We start from the raw sequence: 19,789 nt of genomic DNA on the forward strand, positions 1-19,789 counted from the left end.
AGCTGGAATATACTCATTTAAAATGTAGATAATAAAATATAAAATCTTCATTATTATAAGGCTGTATTGTCCCTGCTTCCTGCCTTCCAAGAAGAAAATAATGGGAATTTTTGCTCTTGCATAAAGGCAAGAGAAGAAATTCAGAAACATTCCTACACCTTTCCTTCAAAAAACAATACACTATAATAGCAGAATTTTCTAATTAAGAATTAAGTGCCTGAGTTTGTTTTCTCCCTCTCTCCTTTGGCATATTTTTTTAATAATAAGTTTTTTTAATGAAAAAAATTGGAAGCTGCTGAGGGACCAAAAAAGTAATGTTCATTTATTAGTAAATGAGTTATCCTTTTTACTGCTATATACAAACAAGGCTGATGTTATTTCTCAAGCTGATTGACATAGGTGAAGGCTGTTTGGCATTCTTACTTTGTTTATTCATTGTTGTTCTCTTGCTTTTGAGCCTGGATTGATATAGATAGTATCTTTATTATTTATTCGTTTATCATTTCAGTTACATTCAGTTTTGTATCCATGTCTTTACCTTTTTTTAAGAAATTTTACAGCAAAACATAAAATTTTAGGAACAAAGACTGATACTCTTGATATTATATTTTTGATTTCCCTTATACTAACTTTCAGAAAGTCACTGTAATATTTGAGAATGTTATCTTTCAAGAAATACATCTTCCTACCTGTGTGTTGCTTAAAAATTACTTTGTTTTTTCATTGTGCAAATTAATTATATCTTGAAGTTGGCACATACTAATGTATAGTTTTTCCAGTCATTCAGTATAACTTTGTTTTTTTCTTACTGTTTAGTTTTGAAATACTGTTTTTTTGTCTGTCAACATTGGATGCATTTTGTGTTCCCTTCTTTCAGAAACATTCTTCATGTTTTTCCATCTGGTGTAGTAAACCATCTGCAGCAATTTTCTTGCTATTCTGTAGAATACAAATTTGAACTGTCAAATTTTATGTACGTAACCTTTTTTCCTCTTTTCATATTTTGTTTTCTGTTTATTGTGCAATTCTTTCCTTTCTGTCCTAGTGTAGCTTAGCAATTATGGTTCTGTCTTTTGAGCCAGGATCACCATTTCTTGAATAATCTTCAGTTTTATGTGTCAGAGGATAAATGTTATAGAAGGGGATTTCTGATTTGCAGTGCTGGGTCATAAGTCACAGATAATTGAGGCTTGCTAATTATATATTCAGTTAAAAAAACTATTTGTATATCACTAAATTAAATTGGTGAAATGAAGAAAGCAGGGTCTGTTCTTATATTAAGAGGACTATGAGCTGAATTAGATCTGATAATCTCATCAAATTATTGAACCAATAAATTGTGTTTATATTTTGTATTCAACTGTGGGTTAGTGGACTTAATACAGCAGGAATAGACTCTGCCATTATCAAAGGCATGTGTTTTATAAATATTATTCCATCTTAATAATATATAGTAGGTGTTGTGTTTGAAAATCTCCTTAAAGAAAACAATGGGAAAAGTTTCTAATTTCTTTATGAGGTTGTGATTGGTATTGGCCTCTTTTTTATATTCCCCCATACTTATCCTTCACTATTCTATTTCTTCAGACAGCTGCTGATTAACATCTCTTACTTTAATCTATTTCTGCCTTCCGGTTCTCCCTATTCCATTGTTTTTCCTCTCCTTTTTACCCCTCTCTCCACCTAAACAACCACACCCCGGAAAAGCAATTGGCTCAGCCTGCAGTAGGCCATGCATTTTAATTGCCTTTTATTACAGGATAAGAGACTTCATTCACTGATTGCAGCAGGGGTTTCTTTCAGCTGCTTTAGTCTGTGGCTTGAACATTTGCTTGCTCTCAGTAACATATTTTTTCCCCAATAAAATGGTACTTTCTTTTCCTTTCCTTTTCCTTTTCATTCTTTGAGGGAATAGTGTGCAAGATAATTCCAGGTTAGGAATGATCAAGCTCCAAGATTTTTTTAGCACTTTTATTTTTATTAATACTTAAATAATATGTTTACCATAGCAAGACAATTCTCCTTACATTCAAAACAATTCAGATTACCTAAGAGAAGCTCCAATTACTCTGTTTTGCCCGTACTTCAGATCCTTTACTTTTAGTTCAATAAACCATTTTGTTGATTTAAAGAGCAGAACTCTGAGGCCTGATCTCTAGTTATTGCTGCTATTAAATTACTGTCTGATATATGACCAAATCATCTCTCGAGGGACTGAGTATGTCACTTTGGCTGGATGCCCAGCCACCATCAGTGCTGTTACAGTCCCAGAGCCAAGACATGTTTCCCGCAGAGAATCAACTAGATTTTAGTTGTATTTGTTTGGGAGTGCTCTTCTTGATATGAACAATATGGAAATAGAATCACCAGCACAAGAAAACCCAGCTAGTTTCAACAAAGGAATAATTCAATAATTGGTAGTTAAGTTCACACGTTTGTGTTAAATCTTGATTTGCTTAAATATAGTTTGTTGGATAAGCCACATGGTCACTTAGGTTTCTGCATCAAGCTCAGTTAAGCCATATTGTGGTTTGGATTACTGTCAGACCCAGAATACAAGGATTTGTGACTAAAGCGGGTTATTTTAAATGCAGTTTCTACCCATGGTTTGTATGAAGTACTCATGGTCTGGCCACTCTTCTCAAATAAATTGTAGTTTAAGAAGCAAAATGAAAGTGACTGCAGGCAGAGCCACTTCTGCAACAGTGACCCAGCTGCTCCTATTTTGCTTGTTCCCCCCCTCCCTATGGGTGAGCAGTTTATTTTTCAAACAAAGGAGCTGGTGAAAGGATTCACTTCCCCCACTCTGAGTTTGGTGGCCCCCAATCCAATTGGGGCTCTGCAGGCTTTTATGGGTTTTTCCCTCAGCATTTCAATCAGAAAGGATCCCCATTCACTGGAAGATATTTTGATAGTAATGTGAATGCTGGCAATTGTTGCTTGGAATTATCTCTGTTCAATCACAAATTACACATTTGCATTATTCCTTTATTTCCCCATAAGAATTAAATTATTATGGATATCATTTAAAAATTTTTAAGGATGCTTTCATTTTTGTAAATTTACTGGGTTTTTTTAAAATCTAAATATAGGGAAGATATAGGATAATTTAATCAGTGATTAAATTTTATAAATTCAATTATGAGCTCTACTGTTATAGTCTATGTGGTTCTTACTAATTGTGCAAGAGTAGAAACAACCAAATGAATTGTCTTCTACTTATCTGGGAGGACAAGAAATTAATCAAGAATAGGCTTTTATGTACTATTAATCCAATCAGAATCTTTTTTATTTAAAGTCTATTCCGTCTTTTAAACTTAGCTCCTTTCAGTAAGTCTGAGGACTCTAGTGAAAAATAAAATAGATGACAGATGCTTAAGGTTGGCTCATTTCTTCATTACAGTGCAAGATTGTGTTAAAAGCTATCATTCTGGTCACATGCTCTGAGTACTATACCTAGCTCTACATTTCCTTGCTTTATGGAGTTGAAACTTTTATCTTTTTCATAAATGTCATTTTCTGTCTTTTCATTTTTACCATTTTTAAGTGTCGTACAAACATTACAAGTCCTCAATGAAATGGTATTGGAGTATTTCTAAGCTATACAATTTGTTTAATTTACTGGAAAGCTGAAAAGCATTTCCTTCACTCCTTCCTGTTAGTCCCTGAGATGGTGCAACAATATATCCTATTTCTCTGTGCTCTCATCCCATTGCCCACCATTACATTCCTTTTATAGTTGCCTATTTATAGGAACATTGTCTCAGATCTGTGTTTGCAGTGTCTCTCTTATAGGATTGGTCCAGTTTTCCCTAAGCTTCACACTAGTATACACGTGCCCTAAAAAGTAGTAATTTGAAAATAAAGCAACTCGGTGGCAAGTTGACAATGGAATGAGATTGGTTGCGTTGTTTGGACCATGATTTACATGATTCCAGTCTACTTCATTGCCAGTAGACTCAGGAAGAGTGGATGGGTGGGGTTTTCTTCATGCAGCAAACTACATGTTCAAACAGTCCGGGGAAAGGAAAAACTGGAGTTCTGCCATTTGGACTGGCAGGTAATCAAACTTGGGGGAGGGGGAAGAGCCAGTAATATAATTTAATGACGTAATTCAGAGATATGGGTTCAAATTCCTTCTGGGACATGAAAGCAAGTTAGTATGTTTCTATCTGTTTTGGAGAAAAAACTTTTCTTAAAAATCAATGTAAAATCATATGAGTTATTTCCTAAAGCTTTTAAACCATCTTTTCTAGATCATGCTGCTAAAACAGGAATGAATCATTGGATTTTTCTTATCTTTTGATATCAAAAAATAGTGAGGATTTTAATCTGTTTTGTTATTTTAAGTACTGGATTACAATGTGATTATTCTAAGATTACGTAGCATACTTTGTTTATGTGGTATCATGTGGAGCCATTAGATGTGGGAGAAGAAATGAAAGTAGACATATATTTCAAACATATTTACTAGACTATTTCAGTTTAAAATATGCAGTGTGTTAGAAGCTGTAATATATGAAGCTATTGGTGTTGATTTTAACTCTCAGAAATAAATATCAGAATTTAGATCATGGGCTTTATTATTCAGCAGTTTCTGCCACTGAATAACATTTCATTGATAAACAGCAATGAAATAAACTGCTTGATTACTCTGTTTTGCCTTTGGAGTTGCAATTGTAGCAGGGTTTTTTGCTTTGTTTACTGAGATGAACTTTCTGACATTAACACAAGTAGTTTATTATTTGGGCCATTTGTATTATACTCATCAGACAATAGATGGATTCCATGAATTTGCCTTCTGTTTTTCATGCCTTTGGTTTGTACCTACCCTCTTTTATTATAAACAACTTCCTGCTGCATTTCAAAAGGAGAACAAAAAATGTCAAAATGCATTTAGAGTTTTAACAGTCTCTGACTGGAATTTAAAAAAATGAAATGTCTTCTTAGCAGAAAGTACAGCAAAATTGTGTATGAAAATAGCATTGGTTTAATTGACATGTATAGGCTGAAAAACAGCTTTGACAGAACACCCAGCTTCTTCATAGCATGAAAATTTCTCTGCAAAGTCTGAAGATGATTGTGATTTCAGGGAACGAACACACACACACAAAACAGCCACAGTACAAGATAGGATAGCCTTTTATTATTTCTTTGTATTGGATTATGCAGACTCTACCCAAGGTTTGTTTCTATATATGTATGAACTTTCATCATACTACTTGCTGTATCAATTTACAGTAGAGTAAATTTAGAGTATTTTATCTAGCTTTTATTGTGATTGTAAACAAGAATTTTAGAAAGGCATTAAGAACTTTATTTTGGTTATTGATTTCAAGGCCCAGTCTTAAGTGGATCCTTCCTCCCTCTGTTCTTACATATTATATAGCATCATAAAAATAGTTTAAGGAGAAAGATGTGTTGGATATGTTCGCCACCTTGAATTATTTGTAAAAATGATAAAGGCAGGATATAAATAAATATCCATGTGCTATTTGGGATATCCACTCAGAACTTTACTTTTTCATACTGTTTGTGGCCAACTTTGCTTTCAGTCTGTTTCTTCATATGTATAGTTTCATTTTGTTGTCATGCACTTCTGTGTACATTATAATTTTAGTTGCCTTTATAGTTTTTCTTTACCTATATTTGTAAATATAGGTAAATTTGTAAATATAACCAAAAGTCAACATAAATGTACATGTTTTTTTTCTTCTGCAGCTTAGCAGTGTAGGCCTGTGGTAAATACTGTAAGCTGAAATACAAGGCGCTTGAGAGAACTAAAATATCTCAATGTTTCTCCTTGCTTAAGAAATGGCCACAGTTCAAAGTTATCTTCCTTCTTTTATCTTCATTTAACAACTAGATGAAATTTGCTACATTTACATTATACTTCATTGTTCTTCCCTGTGTGAAAAGAGCACTGGTATTTTCCCACACACTGAAAATCGGCTCTTCATACGTCCTCCTCCTAAAAAGAGCTGAGTGTGATAGGGTTAATGGTTAAGAAGCTGCAGCAGATTAAGAAGCAGGTGAGATTGTTGTTTAACTGGCAAATTTAGAAGACTGAAGGATAAGAGAAATTTGTGAAAACATCAAACACCATGCTACTGAAAAATGTATTTTTTGCATCTATTCTGTTAGGAAGATAGCACTGCAGCTGATTAGGAAAAGAGTTCCCACTTCAATTCAATGCATACGTGTGGGGGTTAAAATTCACAATGTGAATTCTCACAGTTCACCAGTCTTATATAATTGGAAGAATCAAATGTGCTTTTTGAGCAACATAGATCTTAGATAACTATAGCACATAACTACATACATTGTGCTGCAAACATGTATTGTTTCAAAACATTTTTTCACTTACTATCAGGGCATTCTTGTTTTCTTTCTGAATTGCTTCTAGAGGACAGCTTTTGTGACCTGGGAAATCCTGCAGGTTATTAAAGCCTCAAGCAAAAGCAACAGATGTGGTTTGAGAGAGTCTTTTAGTCTGCCACTTGGCATTCACTTTCTTCTGTTTGAAAATCTGTTTTCTGCAAGGAATTTGTGTATGTATGGCTTTCCTTTTAAGTTTCTTTTACTAAAACAGGCCTAGTTTAGCCTGTGTCTTCTCTGTGCACAGGATGGCTCCTGCTTGCCAGAGCTGCACAAAGATAATCGCTCAGGAAGTGTTTCAGCCAATCCCCTGAAGCTTTACATTCAGATTTTCCAAAGTAGCCAATCCAGGATTAGCTTTTATTAGGGAGACAGATCATCAAGCTGAAGTGCCAAGCCCTTTCTGTCTGAGTACTGAGAGCCTGTCCTCCATGTTTTATAAGTATTGACATAACACTGTGTTAACAATGCATCCACAGAGGTAAGCTTTGCTTTTTTACATTTTTTTCTCTGAAACCTATGAGTTGTGGCTTAACAGTGTGATTCTCTGTGATCTGTTGCGCAAAACTCACCCCACAGCACTTTATTAAGTTGAAAATGTTTAAAATTGCTTTCTTGGGTCACATGGTTTAGTAGCCATTAGCCATAGCTTTATTTTACAGACTGGCAAAACGTTTGCATACATATTCTTCACAAGGGGATGGTGGTTTTAGAGTTTGTCAAGGTACTGCTCTTCCAAAGCAGCTTTCTGTGTCTGAGCAGTTTGCCTGCACTATTGTCTGTTGTGTCACATGCCTGATGAAGAGAAAATGGAAGCTAGGGAGCAGATGCATTTAACTGCCCTACAGGGAGACAAGCAGGGATAATGGCAGACAGCAGAACAGGCAAGTTTACCTTTTCAAACAGTAAAAATAAGAGCTAATCTAAGTTACCCCTGATAAAATATGGGATTTTTAGCCACTTAGCCTGCAGTAAATAGTAATAATGGCAGATTGCAGATACTGGGCCTAAGTAGTGGAGTGCTATTGCATCATGTTTTTGTGCAGTTTTACATTAACTTAAAATGGATACTTTCTTACAGGAGGATTGTAGAAGCAGGGTGTGTGTATTTTTCTGGGAGAAGTATATTCCCTTAAAACTGTCTCTTTAAAAATGATTTTCTTATTGTAGATTTCAGAAATAGTTAAGGTCTAGGTCTGAAACTATCAGACATAGCTATGCATCTGTTTCAGTTCCTTATTTATTTAAAGACATCACTTTTTTGAACTGTTATCTACCTTTTCTGTAATACAAAAAAACCTAATGGACTTAACTGCTTTTTTTGTTTTGCAATGTAACAGGCTGAGTTCTCTGAGGTGGAGTGATAAAAAATCATGTGTGGTTCATGAGAGTATTACATGTTCATTTTTTTCTCTTCTTTTTGGGCTTTTCTGGTTTTTGGCATGATGCTACGTAATTATTTCAAAAATTTCCTTTTGGTCAATCCCAAATCTCCCAGCTTGTTGTATCTTATTTATTGGGGGAAATGAGATGATTGCTTGAATGTTTGGTAAGTAAAACTTGTCTGCTATTCTCTAATAAATTTAAGTAGTTTTTAATCTTTTGCTTTTAACAGGATAAATGTAATACATCCAGGGGATTTCTTTTTTCTTTTGCTAATTAACTAAACCAAATGTTGGTTTTTTCAAAATTTATTAAAAACTGTGTGCCAATTTTATTTTATTTTTCCACAATATTCTGTTATACTTGAAATATAAACTTCCTGTTTTCTTATGAGAACAACATTCTGCTTATTCTTTGTTCACATGGGCTCTTAATTAATGCATTTGCAGATTAAAGCCCAATTCATACTTCCTCTGGCTTTTGAGTGATGAATGTGCTAGTTTTCAGCAAAGTAATCTTACTACATTGTTATATGGTTATCCTTCAGTTACCTATGCCTTTTTATTACCTTATATGACTTTTGGTTTTAGAATAACTTCCAGTTACTGATGTTTAAAATCTAAAACTAAGATATTTTATATGCATGTCTCATCTAACAGTTTTTGCAGTAGACATTTTCTCACATTGCAGATTGTTGTATATTCAATTTGTGTACCATTTTGTAGCAATCCAGCTTGTGCTCTGGCACAAATAAGTCTTGAGAAATAATTCCTTGTCACAGCTTATTCAGGGATATCATGGACTTGATAAACTGTAATCTAGTTGTTGTATCCCTTTTGCTATTGTCTTTAACTCAGGTTTATGGATGGTTTTAAAGTGGATCCTTCAAATCATTAAAAATGCCTAATCACTATATTTCCTCTCCCCTCCCCCTGCAATCTGTTTCTGTAGGAGTTAAAGTTACTTACCCAGTTTTTCTCTGTTATAGAGCTGATTTATATATATAAATGGTACCAAGATATAGTTGAGAAATACATTTTACTGCTTTGGTTGTCAAAATTGTGGCCAGACACATATACAGTATTTGCAGAAGTGCATTACACACTAGCAGCTGGGTGTGGAATCTTAACAGGAGAAAATGCTGTCTTATGAAGGAACAGGAGGAAAGTGAGCTGAACTCAGAATGCTTGAATTAAAATGGCTCCCTTAGGTTTTATTGAAGAAAGATGTGTCTCAAGATCTGCATCTCCAGAGCTATTGCTGACAAAGGAAAGCCTATTTGAATGGACTATCCCTGTGCACATAATGAAACACAGCATCATAAATTCCCCGAAGTTCACCCCTTTAAATTATTTGAACACTAATTCTTTCTTAGTTCACAATATATAAATGTCTGCATTGCAGCAAGATGTTTGAGGCAAGGAGAGACAGCAGTGTTGTTCCCGGATCAGCCCAATCATGTTGCTCTGTTGAAAGCCTGACCAATAAAAACAGAATAGGTTAAAGATTGACAGATATTATAGCAAGGCTGAGAAAGGCCTTCCAGAAATTTCTCCCATCTTTGTTCCATTTTAAGTACAGAAACTGAGCCAAGCTCAAGTGTTCCATAATTGTATGCTTTTAACATTAATCACCTTTGATTTCTTATGGTTTGTCACATTTAAGAATGGTATGCATAGAATCACACTCTGCTTTAAGCAAGATGATGCAGGTTTGCTGTAGCAACAGTGACTATATAATTAGATGAACACTTAGTCTCCTGTCCTAACAGAACTGAACTAGAGCATTTAAATATTGATTGTAATTTCACTGAATAACATAGCTGATATATGCTCCTTTGAAATAATTATTTTGGCACAATATTGCTTTTTATTTATTTATTTTGGTCAACATAAATTCAATTTACCATTATAATTTAGCCCCCACACTCTTTTTAAATTAAATATTCCAATAACATAGCACAGATAGCAACATGTAAACTCATTAAAACAATGAGTTAAAATGCACATGCCTTTCAATCAGTGTGCAGATTATTTGAGAACCAAATAGAAATGGGTAAAATAACTTGTATTTCTAGAAGGCTGTTTACAGTGTTGTGAACCTCAAAACAAATATCCTACTGTCTCCCTTCCCTCCATCACCCATGTGCACATGCACACACACTAACACTTCTACTTTGTTGATTTTGGAAGAACTTTTTAGAAGTTTCTGGCACATTTTCACTACAAATACTGTTTGTAAATTTAACATTTTGCATAATCTTCATTTATTACACATCAGTTCTCTTTATTGTAAGATAACCCAGGTTGCAGTGTTTAGTGTATACACACACAGAGAGAGACACTTGTTTGTGTGCTTGTGTGTATGCATGCATGTTGTATTGTGTGTATGTATAGAAATAAAATCTCATTAATACCATTCAATATCACTTTTGTATCTCTTCAATAAAACATTTGTTTTATTCTTGGCAAGAAATTCAACTTATTGTAAAGCAGGTGCCACCTTGCAGGCATATAATAGTAGTAAGCAGTAAGTAATGTCAGTGCCCTAGAGTATGATGGGTGAAGAGTGGCAGATTAAAATCCTACATAGCATCTCAGCATTATGGGACAGTTTAGCAATATAAATTATAATATGTAATCAGATTGGGGATTGAGAGTGAGGGGTTCAGAATTTTATCTCTTCTACAGACTGCTACATACTGCAGATTTTAATACCTTTTGCTACAGACTGCTATTAACAATTGTAAGAATCAACCCTAGGAATTACAGTATTTCATACATTTATTTAAAACATGATCAGAAGCTTTAAGGTAACATTTGTGACACTACCTAAGAATTGGTTACAAAGTTAGAAGATTTGTTAAAACAAGCTATATTTTGGGATTGTGTAGTTCCTTTCTATGATAACATTTGACTTAAACACTCCCCTTTCTCCAGGGATTGAAGTGTTGCTATTTGTTAGCCAAGTGTTGATACATAATTGCTTGATGAATTCTGATATTTGTGAACATTATTGTACACTTCTTATATTTAAAAATAAATATCTTAAATCTTATCATACAGCATTTAGTTCCTTTCACTTTCACCAGATCAGTAGTTATTTTAATCTTAAAATACACTAGGCTTTGCAGGGTAATTGGAAAAGAATCAGTTCTTAGAATCTAAGGATTTCCTTAACAAATTACTCTTGGGCATTTTAGTTTACTATTGGGGGATATTTTATCATCTTGTAATATATTTTGCTATTTAAAAATCTTACTGCTTAAAAATGGTCAGTTATTGAATAAATTGCTACCATTTTAGCCTCTGTATAGGAATGAGGCAATGCAGTGCTGTCAGACGCCATTTTAGGAATCCTGCATAAATAGCATAGCTACCGATGAGTAAGAGACTGTTATAGGTGAGTGCTTATACACAGATGCTCTTTATTCAGTTATGACAAGCAAAATAATATCTCAGTTTTATGAAATGCAGTTTTAAACATTTTATTATATGCTTGCTACTTGTACTGTAGAAGCATCAGTTATTTTGAAGATAAAATTGAAGTCTAGTTCTTAGAGGGTTGAGCATTGTTTTTATTTAAAAAAGATTTTGCCCAAATGTATGTGTCTTGATAGTAAGTTATTTCATTAGTGAGACTACATTATGGCCAGTATTGTCTGGTTGTTTTCTATCTTTGGATTTCTTATCTAAATGTCAAGTGTAGCAGTTCATTTACAACTTTTTCTCTTTATAATTAGATTAGTGAAAGCATAGGTGTTCTTCATTATATAATGATGTTGCAGTAAAGAGTGGTCCTTAACATACAGTATTTTGTTTGTGAAAAATACAAGTTTTTTTAAAAAGCAAACCACAATTCCTTACCAATAAAGAATATTTTAGTTATATAAAATATACACTGCAAACATTTTTGATACTTGGGTTCATTTGTATCATTCAGTACCTAGATGTCATCTGAAAAAGAGTATGGAAAATTTTTATTTAGCAAAGGTCTAAAGTCTTTGTGCAAGAAATTTGTTTCATTCTTAAGATTTGAGGCTTTGGGGGCAGGGTTTTTTTTTTTTACCGCACTTGATAAATTCAGAGATAAGTTTGGGGGTGAATATAAATTCAAGTCACTTCATATTGTATTTGGCAAAAGTTTACTAATATAAACATTTATGTCTGCCTTCTCAAGAAAATCATACAGTATTAGAAAACAAGGTAAATGTTCTTTGTAATATTAATATATGTATTACAGGTGTTTACCAGATTTAATAGTATATATGTACAATCCCAAACAATTACTTTCTTAACTGCATTTTAAAGGCTATTACAATTGGAAGAAAAACTTTACAATATGGGAGATATCAAGATGATGCACTTTGATCCTTTAATCCTTCTGGTCTTTTAATATTTACTTTCTGCTAAGAAAAAGTACTGCAAATAATATTAAAGTGCAGTTATTTGGGAAATGTTTTTTCCCTTTTAAAATATTTTTGGGACAGATTATAAATAAATTATGATGGATGGAAAGCACACACTTGAAATCTACTGAATCTAGAAAGAACAAGTTACCCTAAACAAATATTAATCTTCTGCATGGATATTCTGAATATCTATCCATCTTTCATTGCCATCAGTGAAAGTCTTCGGAGAAGGGCGGGATATAAATGGAATTAAAATAAATAAAATAAAAAATATGCTATGGTGGTTTAGGCAGAAACAAAAATTTTATTGAATTTATGAAATTCTTCAAAAGTAAAGTATTTTCCTATTTTTTTCTGATATTTCAAAATATTTTTGCATTGTTTCTAACTTTTGTTTTATCTAGTTTTCTTAGAAAATTTATTTCAAGCCATAAAATAAACCTTAGTTACAGAATTTTCCAATGATAGCTTCATACAGAAAAATAGTTTTATATCCTTGTGGAACTCCTTTATTGCATATCAAAGCCTAGCACAAACACTTTTAAGTTTGAACCTTGCTTTTCAAATGGTTTAACATTTTGGAAATTTTAATTGGAAAGAATAAATTGCAAAAACTATGTACAATGTGTGAGTTATACATATCTTAATTTCTGTTTCTTTTCTCTCTAAACAAAAAGCCAATATTTGTTTACCACAGTCAAAATGCAAGTTTTACCTAGCCTTAAAATCTATATGATAAACAACATGTAACATCCTGTTACATAATGTTCAGTTACAATGAAGTATATTTGAAGAAACCATTTAATTCAACAGTATCTTGCTCAAAAGAAAAAGATATTTCTCCATTTTTCTCTGCATTCTATTGCATCTCATCCCTTGTTCTACATGGTTTCCAAAATTTCTTTGATCTAATTTGGAATAATAATTAGATAGATGCAATTCCTTCTCACTCCTATGAATGGTATGTGTTTCCTCAGTCTGAGGTCCTGAACCATATATCTGAAAGTTTGGGGGTCCTCTGCAGTGTCTTAGCTGATGGTAGCACTGCACACCTCTGGAGAGAGAGATTTGGATGTTTATTGAATTTATATTGAATATAAATTCCTGGAACCTGTTGGTGCCATTGTCCCAGCTTTGGAGTTACTTTTACTTTTACTTTCCACATCCTTTGTAGTTCCTCATTTAGGCCTTGATACTTCTCCGGCTTTTCATATTCTTTCTTCCTAATGTTGCTGTCACTTAGCAGTTCTTCTGTGTCTTCTTTCTATAATGCTGTCTAGTTGATTGCTTGGTACCTGCCTGGATCTGTCCATCTGGAATCTGGAAGTTTCACAGGAACATAGTCCTCTTATTCTCCATGGCCTTCTGTGGAATCTCCTATCTGACTTGGTAGGGTCCAGCTCACACACTGTGCCTATCTTCCTGTATACAATGCCAGACTTGGTTATGCCATTTCAGTGTATCCTGTTCCTGCCTGCATCTTATAATCTGCCTCTATATGGACTGTCTCTAAGGCCTTTCTGCACAGTCTGTACCCTTGATTCTATATAGTGTGCTTTTATGGATCTGTTAGTAGCTGTTTTTGGGCTGCTATGATCAGCGTCTCAGGATCTTTCAGTCGAACCCAATCCAGGGTTTCCTAATGTTGGCTGCCTTAGCTATTTGAGATATATCCAATGCGGGGTCTTGTCTTGTTTTGCCATGGCACTTTTCTGCTTGATCTTCCTCCCAAGTCTGCTGCTGTCGCAGCCATTCTCTCAGCAGCCCATCTTGTAGCTGATGTGCAATTTCTGGGAGGTGGAAACCTCCACACATTGTGGGGAGCTTCTGAGTCTTCAGTCTCTGTCTCCCTTTGGTCAGCTCACTATACAGGCAGGGTATCTAATGGCTGGTAGGGCATGCGTGTTGATAGTGTGGATCTTGTTCTTCCCATTGAACTGACTCTTCAGGAATTGTTTTATCCTTGTTCAGACATGTCAAACACAAGGCCCGGGGCCCGGATGCGGCCCGCGAAGCCATCCTGGAAACAGTAAGGGAACGGCCCCCGCTGTCTTGGCCCTGGCTGTGGCTGGCCGGGAGCCAATGTACAATTTTGTGGTGGTCATCTATGTTGAAATACATTCAGTCTTAGCTCCACAAGGCCATCTGAAAACAGCGAGGGACCGGCCCATGCCGTGTCAGCACTGCCCCCTCGGCGCATGCCGGGGAGGTATCACCCTTTGTGAGGAATGAAGAAATGCACCATTGCCTGGAAGTGGCCAGCACATGGCCCTACCTACTTCGGGCAGGCTAGGGGTTGGGCAGCATTGTGCTTCTCTTTAGATTCATGCCACCCGGCTCAGCCTCTCGGCACTGTGAGTAGAGCACCCCACTACCTGCCAAAACCGGGCAGGCTAGGGGCTGGGCAGCATTGTGCAGGTAACATCGACTCTCACGCTGCTCATGACATCCCCTCCCATAGAGCCCACCAAGCCGTATATGTGAAGTAGGCGAGGGCCATGTGCTGGCCATTTCCAGGCAATGGTGCATTTCTTCATTCGTCACGAAGGATGACACTTCCCCAGCTGTGTTTCTTGCCTGTTTTTCTCCCTCCCTCATCTCAAATATTTTCCCACCACTCTGTTCTTTGGAAGGAAGGAAGGAGAGGGAAGGTCTCAGGGAAGTCCTACCTTAGTCCTGCCCTGCTGCCCTTTCACCATCCCCTTGCCCCCTCCTCCTGGCCTATGCTGGGGGGTCTCCCTATTGGTAAGGAAGCTTTGGATACAAAGCCAGGTCTCCTCACATGGAGAGGGAATGGGCCTCCCTCTTGATTTTGCCCTCGTACCCATCATGAGGAACCTGGCTAAGGAGAGCAAGCACAGCAGCAGCAGCCTTGAGGAGGAGGAGGAGGTAAATGCAGCTGGGCACCCCCCTTGGGGAAGTGGGGGTGGGCTTGGTGCCGTGGGTGCTTGAGGGCTGGGCTAGGCATTTGACCTCCACGCCACTGTCCAGTCCCCCCCCCATGGCCTGAGAGGAACAGTGAGGCTCCTCCGGTGGACCATGCCTGGGCACTTCCCTGGTCCCATCTCCTTCTGCCAGAGACCCTCAGATCTGTCCCACTCCTGCCCAGGCCCCCATAGGCACCCTTGACACAAATGATGTAGAGCTGGCCATTCCCACCCAGTAGGCCATACGCACTCCAGCCACGACCACCCAGTGGGCCACGCCCACCCTGGCCACACCCAGCCGGCCCCCCGAGGGCAACTGCAATGCTGATGCAGCCCTCAATGAAATTGAGTTTGACACCCCTGTCCTTGTTGGTACTTGGATGTTGCTGTCTTCTTTGTGACTGTGGGATACCTAGGTACTTGTAACTACCAGCAAGCCACATATGTCTGCTGTGTGGCCTGCTGATAGTTTCATCCCATTAGCCTTAATTTTATTGCCTCTTTTGTATATCATCCGGTCACAATTCTTCAATTCAAATGACATCCCAATGTCTCCACTGACACAGGCGAGTTGATGTCTGATTCACTCTTAGCATACAGCTTGAAATCAACCTGTCAGCACTTTCCATGTTGTGAGGTAGGTTATTTGGTGGTATATGAATAGTGGTGTTTTCTCACAAGGTTTTTTCATTAACAGCACTGTTCTTCCTTGTGTTTGCCAGTTTGGGTGGGAATCCTGCTGCCAGCAGCTGGTTCATCTGTGCTGCTAGGCATTCATGCAGTGCTGTTAGTTTCTTTAGTAAGTGTGGATCATGTCCGGGCCAGATACTATCCAACTGTTCATGTTTTTGACTTGCTGTTGGATATCTGCCACTATGATGGTGACTGGTTCCTGTTCTGGGAGAGTATTGTGATCTGTCTCAGATCTTTCAGCCATTTTGCACTGTTGTTATGTGTCTTTTCTTTCTCCCATACATTCTTCCAGTACTGTTCGGTTTCTCTTTAGTTGTTACTGTGTTGGGAGTACACTTTGGAAGTACACTGTGTTGGGAATACACAGGGCATTTATCTTCATAACCTCTGGTTCTCCATTGTGTCTCCTTAGCCCAGGGGTCAGCAACCTGAAACAGTGAAAGAGCCACTCGGAACCGGTTCCCTCACAAAAGGAAAAACTGGGAGCCGCAAAAAATGTGTGCACATGCGCGTACATGCACACATGCGCAGAACAGGATTTGACTGAAGAGTGGAGCCAAGGCGAGATATGGACCTACCCTGCATATTTGAATTGATTGGTTGAACTTTTTTAGTCCCACTTTTTTTTTTTGGACTGCACATGGCAGAGGACTGGGAGCCACATGCGGCTCCGGAGCCGCGGGTTGCAGACCTGTGCCTTAGCCTGTGTGTCCTTAGTCTCAATGCTGTGAGCCTTAGTTTAGCAATCTCTCTGGCTTCAGATAGAGTCAGGACATTCTATTTTTTTCAGTAGCCAAGGCTTATCCTTAATCTTTACACCATTCTGTAGTTCTACCAGCTGACTAACTTCTCTCCAAGTTGTCCTGATTTTAGTCTCCAATCTCATTTTCCAGGGGGATTATGTTCTGCTGTTCTTCTGGTTGTGTAACATCTCCCCAAGATTAAAGCAACTGTAGCATATATCAGTTTATTGCATAGATTTATGGTGGTAGTAGGGATTGTCGTGAGGGCTCTACTGGCATCTTCAGATGTATTTTCTTTAGAATAGAATAGAGCTGGAAGGAACCTTGGAGGTCTTCTAGTCCAGCCCCCTGCTCGAGCAGGAGAACCTATACCATTTCAGACAAGTGACTGTCTAATCTCTTCTTAAAAACCTCCAGCGAAGGAGCGCCACGATTTCTGAAGGCAAGCTGTTCTACTGGTTAATTGTCCTTACTGTTAAGAAGTTTCTCCTTAATTCCAGGTTGCTTCTCTCTTTGGTCAGTTTCCAACCATTATTTTTTTTATCTTTGGTGCTTTGGAGAATAGTTTGACGCCCTCTTCTTTGTGGCAGCGCTTCAAATACTGGAACACTGCTCTCATATTGCCCGTTTCTTCTTTTCTTTAGACTAGCCAAACCGGTCTTCATATATTTTAGTCTCCAGGCCTTTGATCATTTTAGTTGCTCTTCTCTGAACTTTTTACAAGGTCTCAACATCTTTTTTGTAGTATGGTGACCAAAATTGGATGCAGTATTCTAGGTGTGGTCTTATACTAAGGCTTTACAAACCAGTATTAATACTAGGATCAGGAAAGAATAGATCTTGACCATCTTCTTTGAAAAGATACATCTCCTTGATGAGGAATCTTTGACTCCGAGATCCCTCTCACAGTTACTACTACTGAGCAAGGTAGCACCGTCCTATACTGTACCTGTGCATTTTGTTTTTCTTGCCTAAATGTAGAATTTTATGTTCTATAGGTAGTCCTCAACTTACAACCATTTGTTTAGTGACCATTTGAAGTTACAATGGCACTGGAAAAAGTGATTTACGACTGGTTCTCACATGTATGGTTGTTTCAGCATCCCCACATGGTTATGTGATTAAACTTCAGTCACTTGGCAACTGGCATGTATTTATGACATTTACACTGTTCTCAGGTCATGTGATTGATTACATTTGTAATCTTCCAACAAGCAATAAGTCAAAGGGGGAAGCCAAGTTTGTTTAATGATCGCATGATTCACTTAACAACTGCAGTGATTTGCTTAACAACTGTGGTAAAAAAGGTCATGAAATGAGGTGCAACTCACTTAACAACTCCCTTGCTTAGCATAGAAATTTTGGTCATAAATCAAGAATTATCTGTAGTGCCTTACCCTGTCAGTGGAAGTGTTTTGGTAGTTTCTTAATTAATTGGGCTGTTGTTTACTGTTAGCTTATTTAGCAGTTCCTTGATTGGGGTATTGTTTGCTTCTTGATTGTTGGTCTAATGTTAATCTTGGTGTTACTTTCTGCTCCTTTGGTGTTGATTACTGGTAAGGAGGTGTTTTGGCCTTTTTGTTTTCTTTTTGGATTGTCTTTTTTGAATGGTATGTTTGTTGTTTATTATGTTTGTGCTTGTTGATGGCCAATTTGGCTGAGTGCCAGGCTTCCAGGAATTATCTAGTGTTTTTGGACATTGCTTGATTTAGGATGCTCATAGTTAAAATTATATTTACGTCTGTCCATGTGTTGTGACATTAAGAAGTTTTCATCATGTCTTCTGACTGCTAGTTGATGTTACTGGATGTGCTTTTTTTTAATTCCATTTATATCCCGCCCTTCTCTGAAGACTCAGGGCGGCTTACAAGCTTAGCAGTAGCCTTCATTCTATGTATATGCCTGCTTATTAGGGCTTTCACACACACCCCAAGCGGCATTATTACAAAGTCAGCTAAATTGCCCCCAACAATCTGGGTCCTCATTTTACCTACCTCGGAAGGATGGAAGGCTGAGTCAACCTTGAGCCTGGTGGGATGCGAACCTGCACTAATTGCAGGCAGCTGGTGTTACTTAAGGAGGCATTAGCCCACTGCTCCACCAAGGCTCTTGGAAGGCTAGTCTTCTGCCTGTTTGTCCAAATAGTGGCTGTTGCAGTCCTCATACTGTATAGTGTAGATGACTTCCGTTTTTCCTTCTAGGGCTGCTGGGTCTTTTGGTTTACTTAGGATCGTGGTGGTGAACCTATGGCACGGGTGCCACAGGTGGGACACAGAGCCCTTTCTGTGGGCACAGCCGCTGTTGTCCCAGTCCTAGGCCTTCAGTTGGGTTTTATAAAACCTTTTCTCTTTAGGCTTCCGCCACCGTGTGCAAAAAAAAAAAGTTCAATCTATTTCAACTTCTTGCGGGGGAAAAAAAAGATCTCGCAAAGTTGGAATTGATTGATTGAACCTTTTAGTCCCACCCAGTCTGCCATTACCATTGCAGCCATGTCCACCCAATGGGCCACGCCCACCCAGTACCCGATGATACATAAGTGGGTTTTGGGTTGCAGTTTGGGCACTCGGTCTCTAAAAGGTTCGCCATCACTGACAGGATGTTTTGGAGGGCTTTAATTGGTTTGCATACTATGGTGATGCCATGTGGTTGTAATAAGTTGGAGATTTCTGAGAAGTTTTTAATATATGGCAGTGTTATCTTTTTTACAGCTTGCATTGGTTGTGGCTATATTGAATTGAGTAGTCAGCCACATTTTGATAAAGTTAGGTGGATATCCGTTTTTTGGAAGATGTGTAGATGATCTATTTCTTTTTCTGATGTTCAGTAGTAGTGGCACACCTGATTGGTACGGGTAGTTTTATGATAAGAGTTGTGTTTATAATTTGTCATCACTGCCTTTGCTGGTGGAGATATCCAGGAAGGATAGTGTGTTTTGTTTTTCCTTCCCTTGTGAATTTTTATTCCTTTGAAAATGTTGATGGTTTTGTCTGTGTTCTCTAGTTGGTTCTTTATGCAAAGATGTTATCTGCATACCGGATCCATACTTTAATTGTATGTATGGGATTGCTATTGATTTTAAGCATTGCATTATAGTCTTTGCTATTAGTCCTGAAAGTGGTGATGCCATGGGTGTTCCTTTGATATGTGGCTATAGTTGTCCATTGAACTGAAAGTGTGTTAGTTAGGCAAAGATTGATAAGATCAATGATTCTAGGTATTTAAATTTTGATATATTTGGTTAGGTCTGGTGTGTT

General features: G+C 37.3%; 1 protein-coding gene across 5 annotated transcripts in view; it reads left to right on the top strand.

The window, feature by feature from the left end:
• ZMYND8 (zinc finger MYND-type containing 8) overlaps window positions 1-19,789 on the top strand; it is a 105,005-nt gene that overhangs the window by 16,293 nt on the left and 68,923 nt on the right. For 4 of the 5 annotated variants that reach the window (XM_081323901.1, XM_081323904.1, XM_081323905.1 and 1 more), the window contains exon 1: window positions 6,799-6,859. The exons of the other annotated variant lie outside the window; for it this stretch is intronic. In XM_081323901.1, the coding sequence (XP_081180027.1) occupies window positions 6,846-6,859 (14 nt within the window). In that variant the 5' untranslated portion in view covers window positions 6,799-6,845. Of the gene's footprint in view, window positions 1-6,798; window positions 6,860-19,789 lie in introns of those variants that run through there. 5 annotated transcript variants of the gene reach the window in all.

This window comes from Vipera berus, assembly GCF_964194415.1.
Source record: "Vipera berus genome assembly, chromosome: 3".
Taxonomy (NCBI): Eukaryota; Metazoa; Chordata; class Lepidosauria; order Squamata; family Viperidae; genus Vipera; species Vipera berus.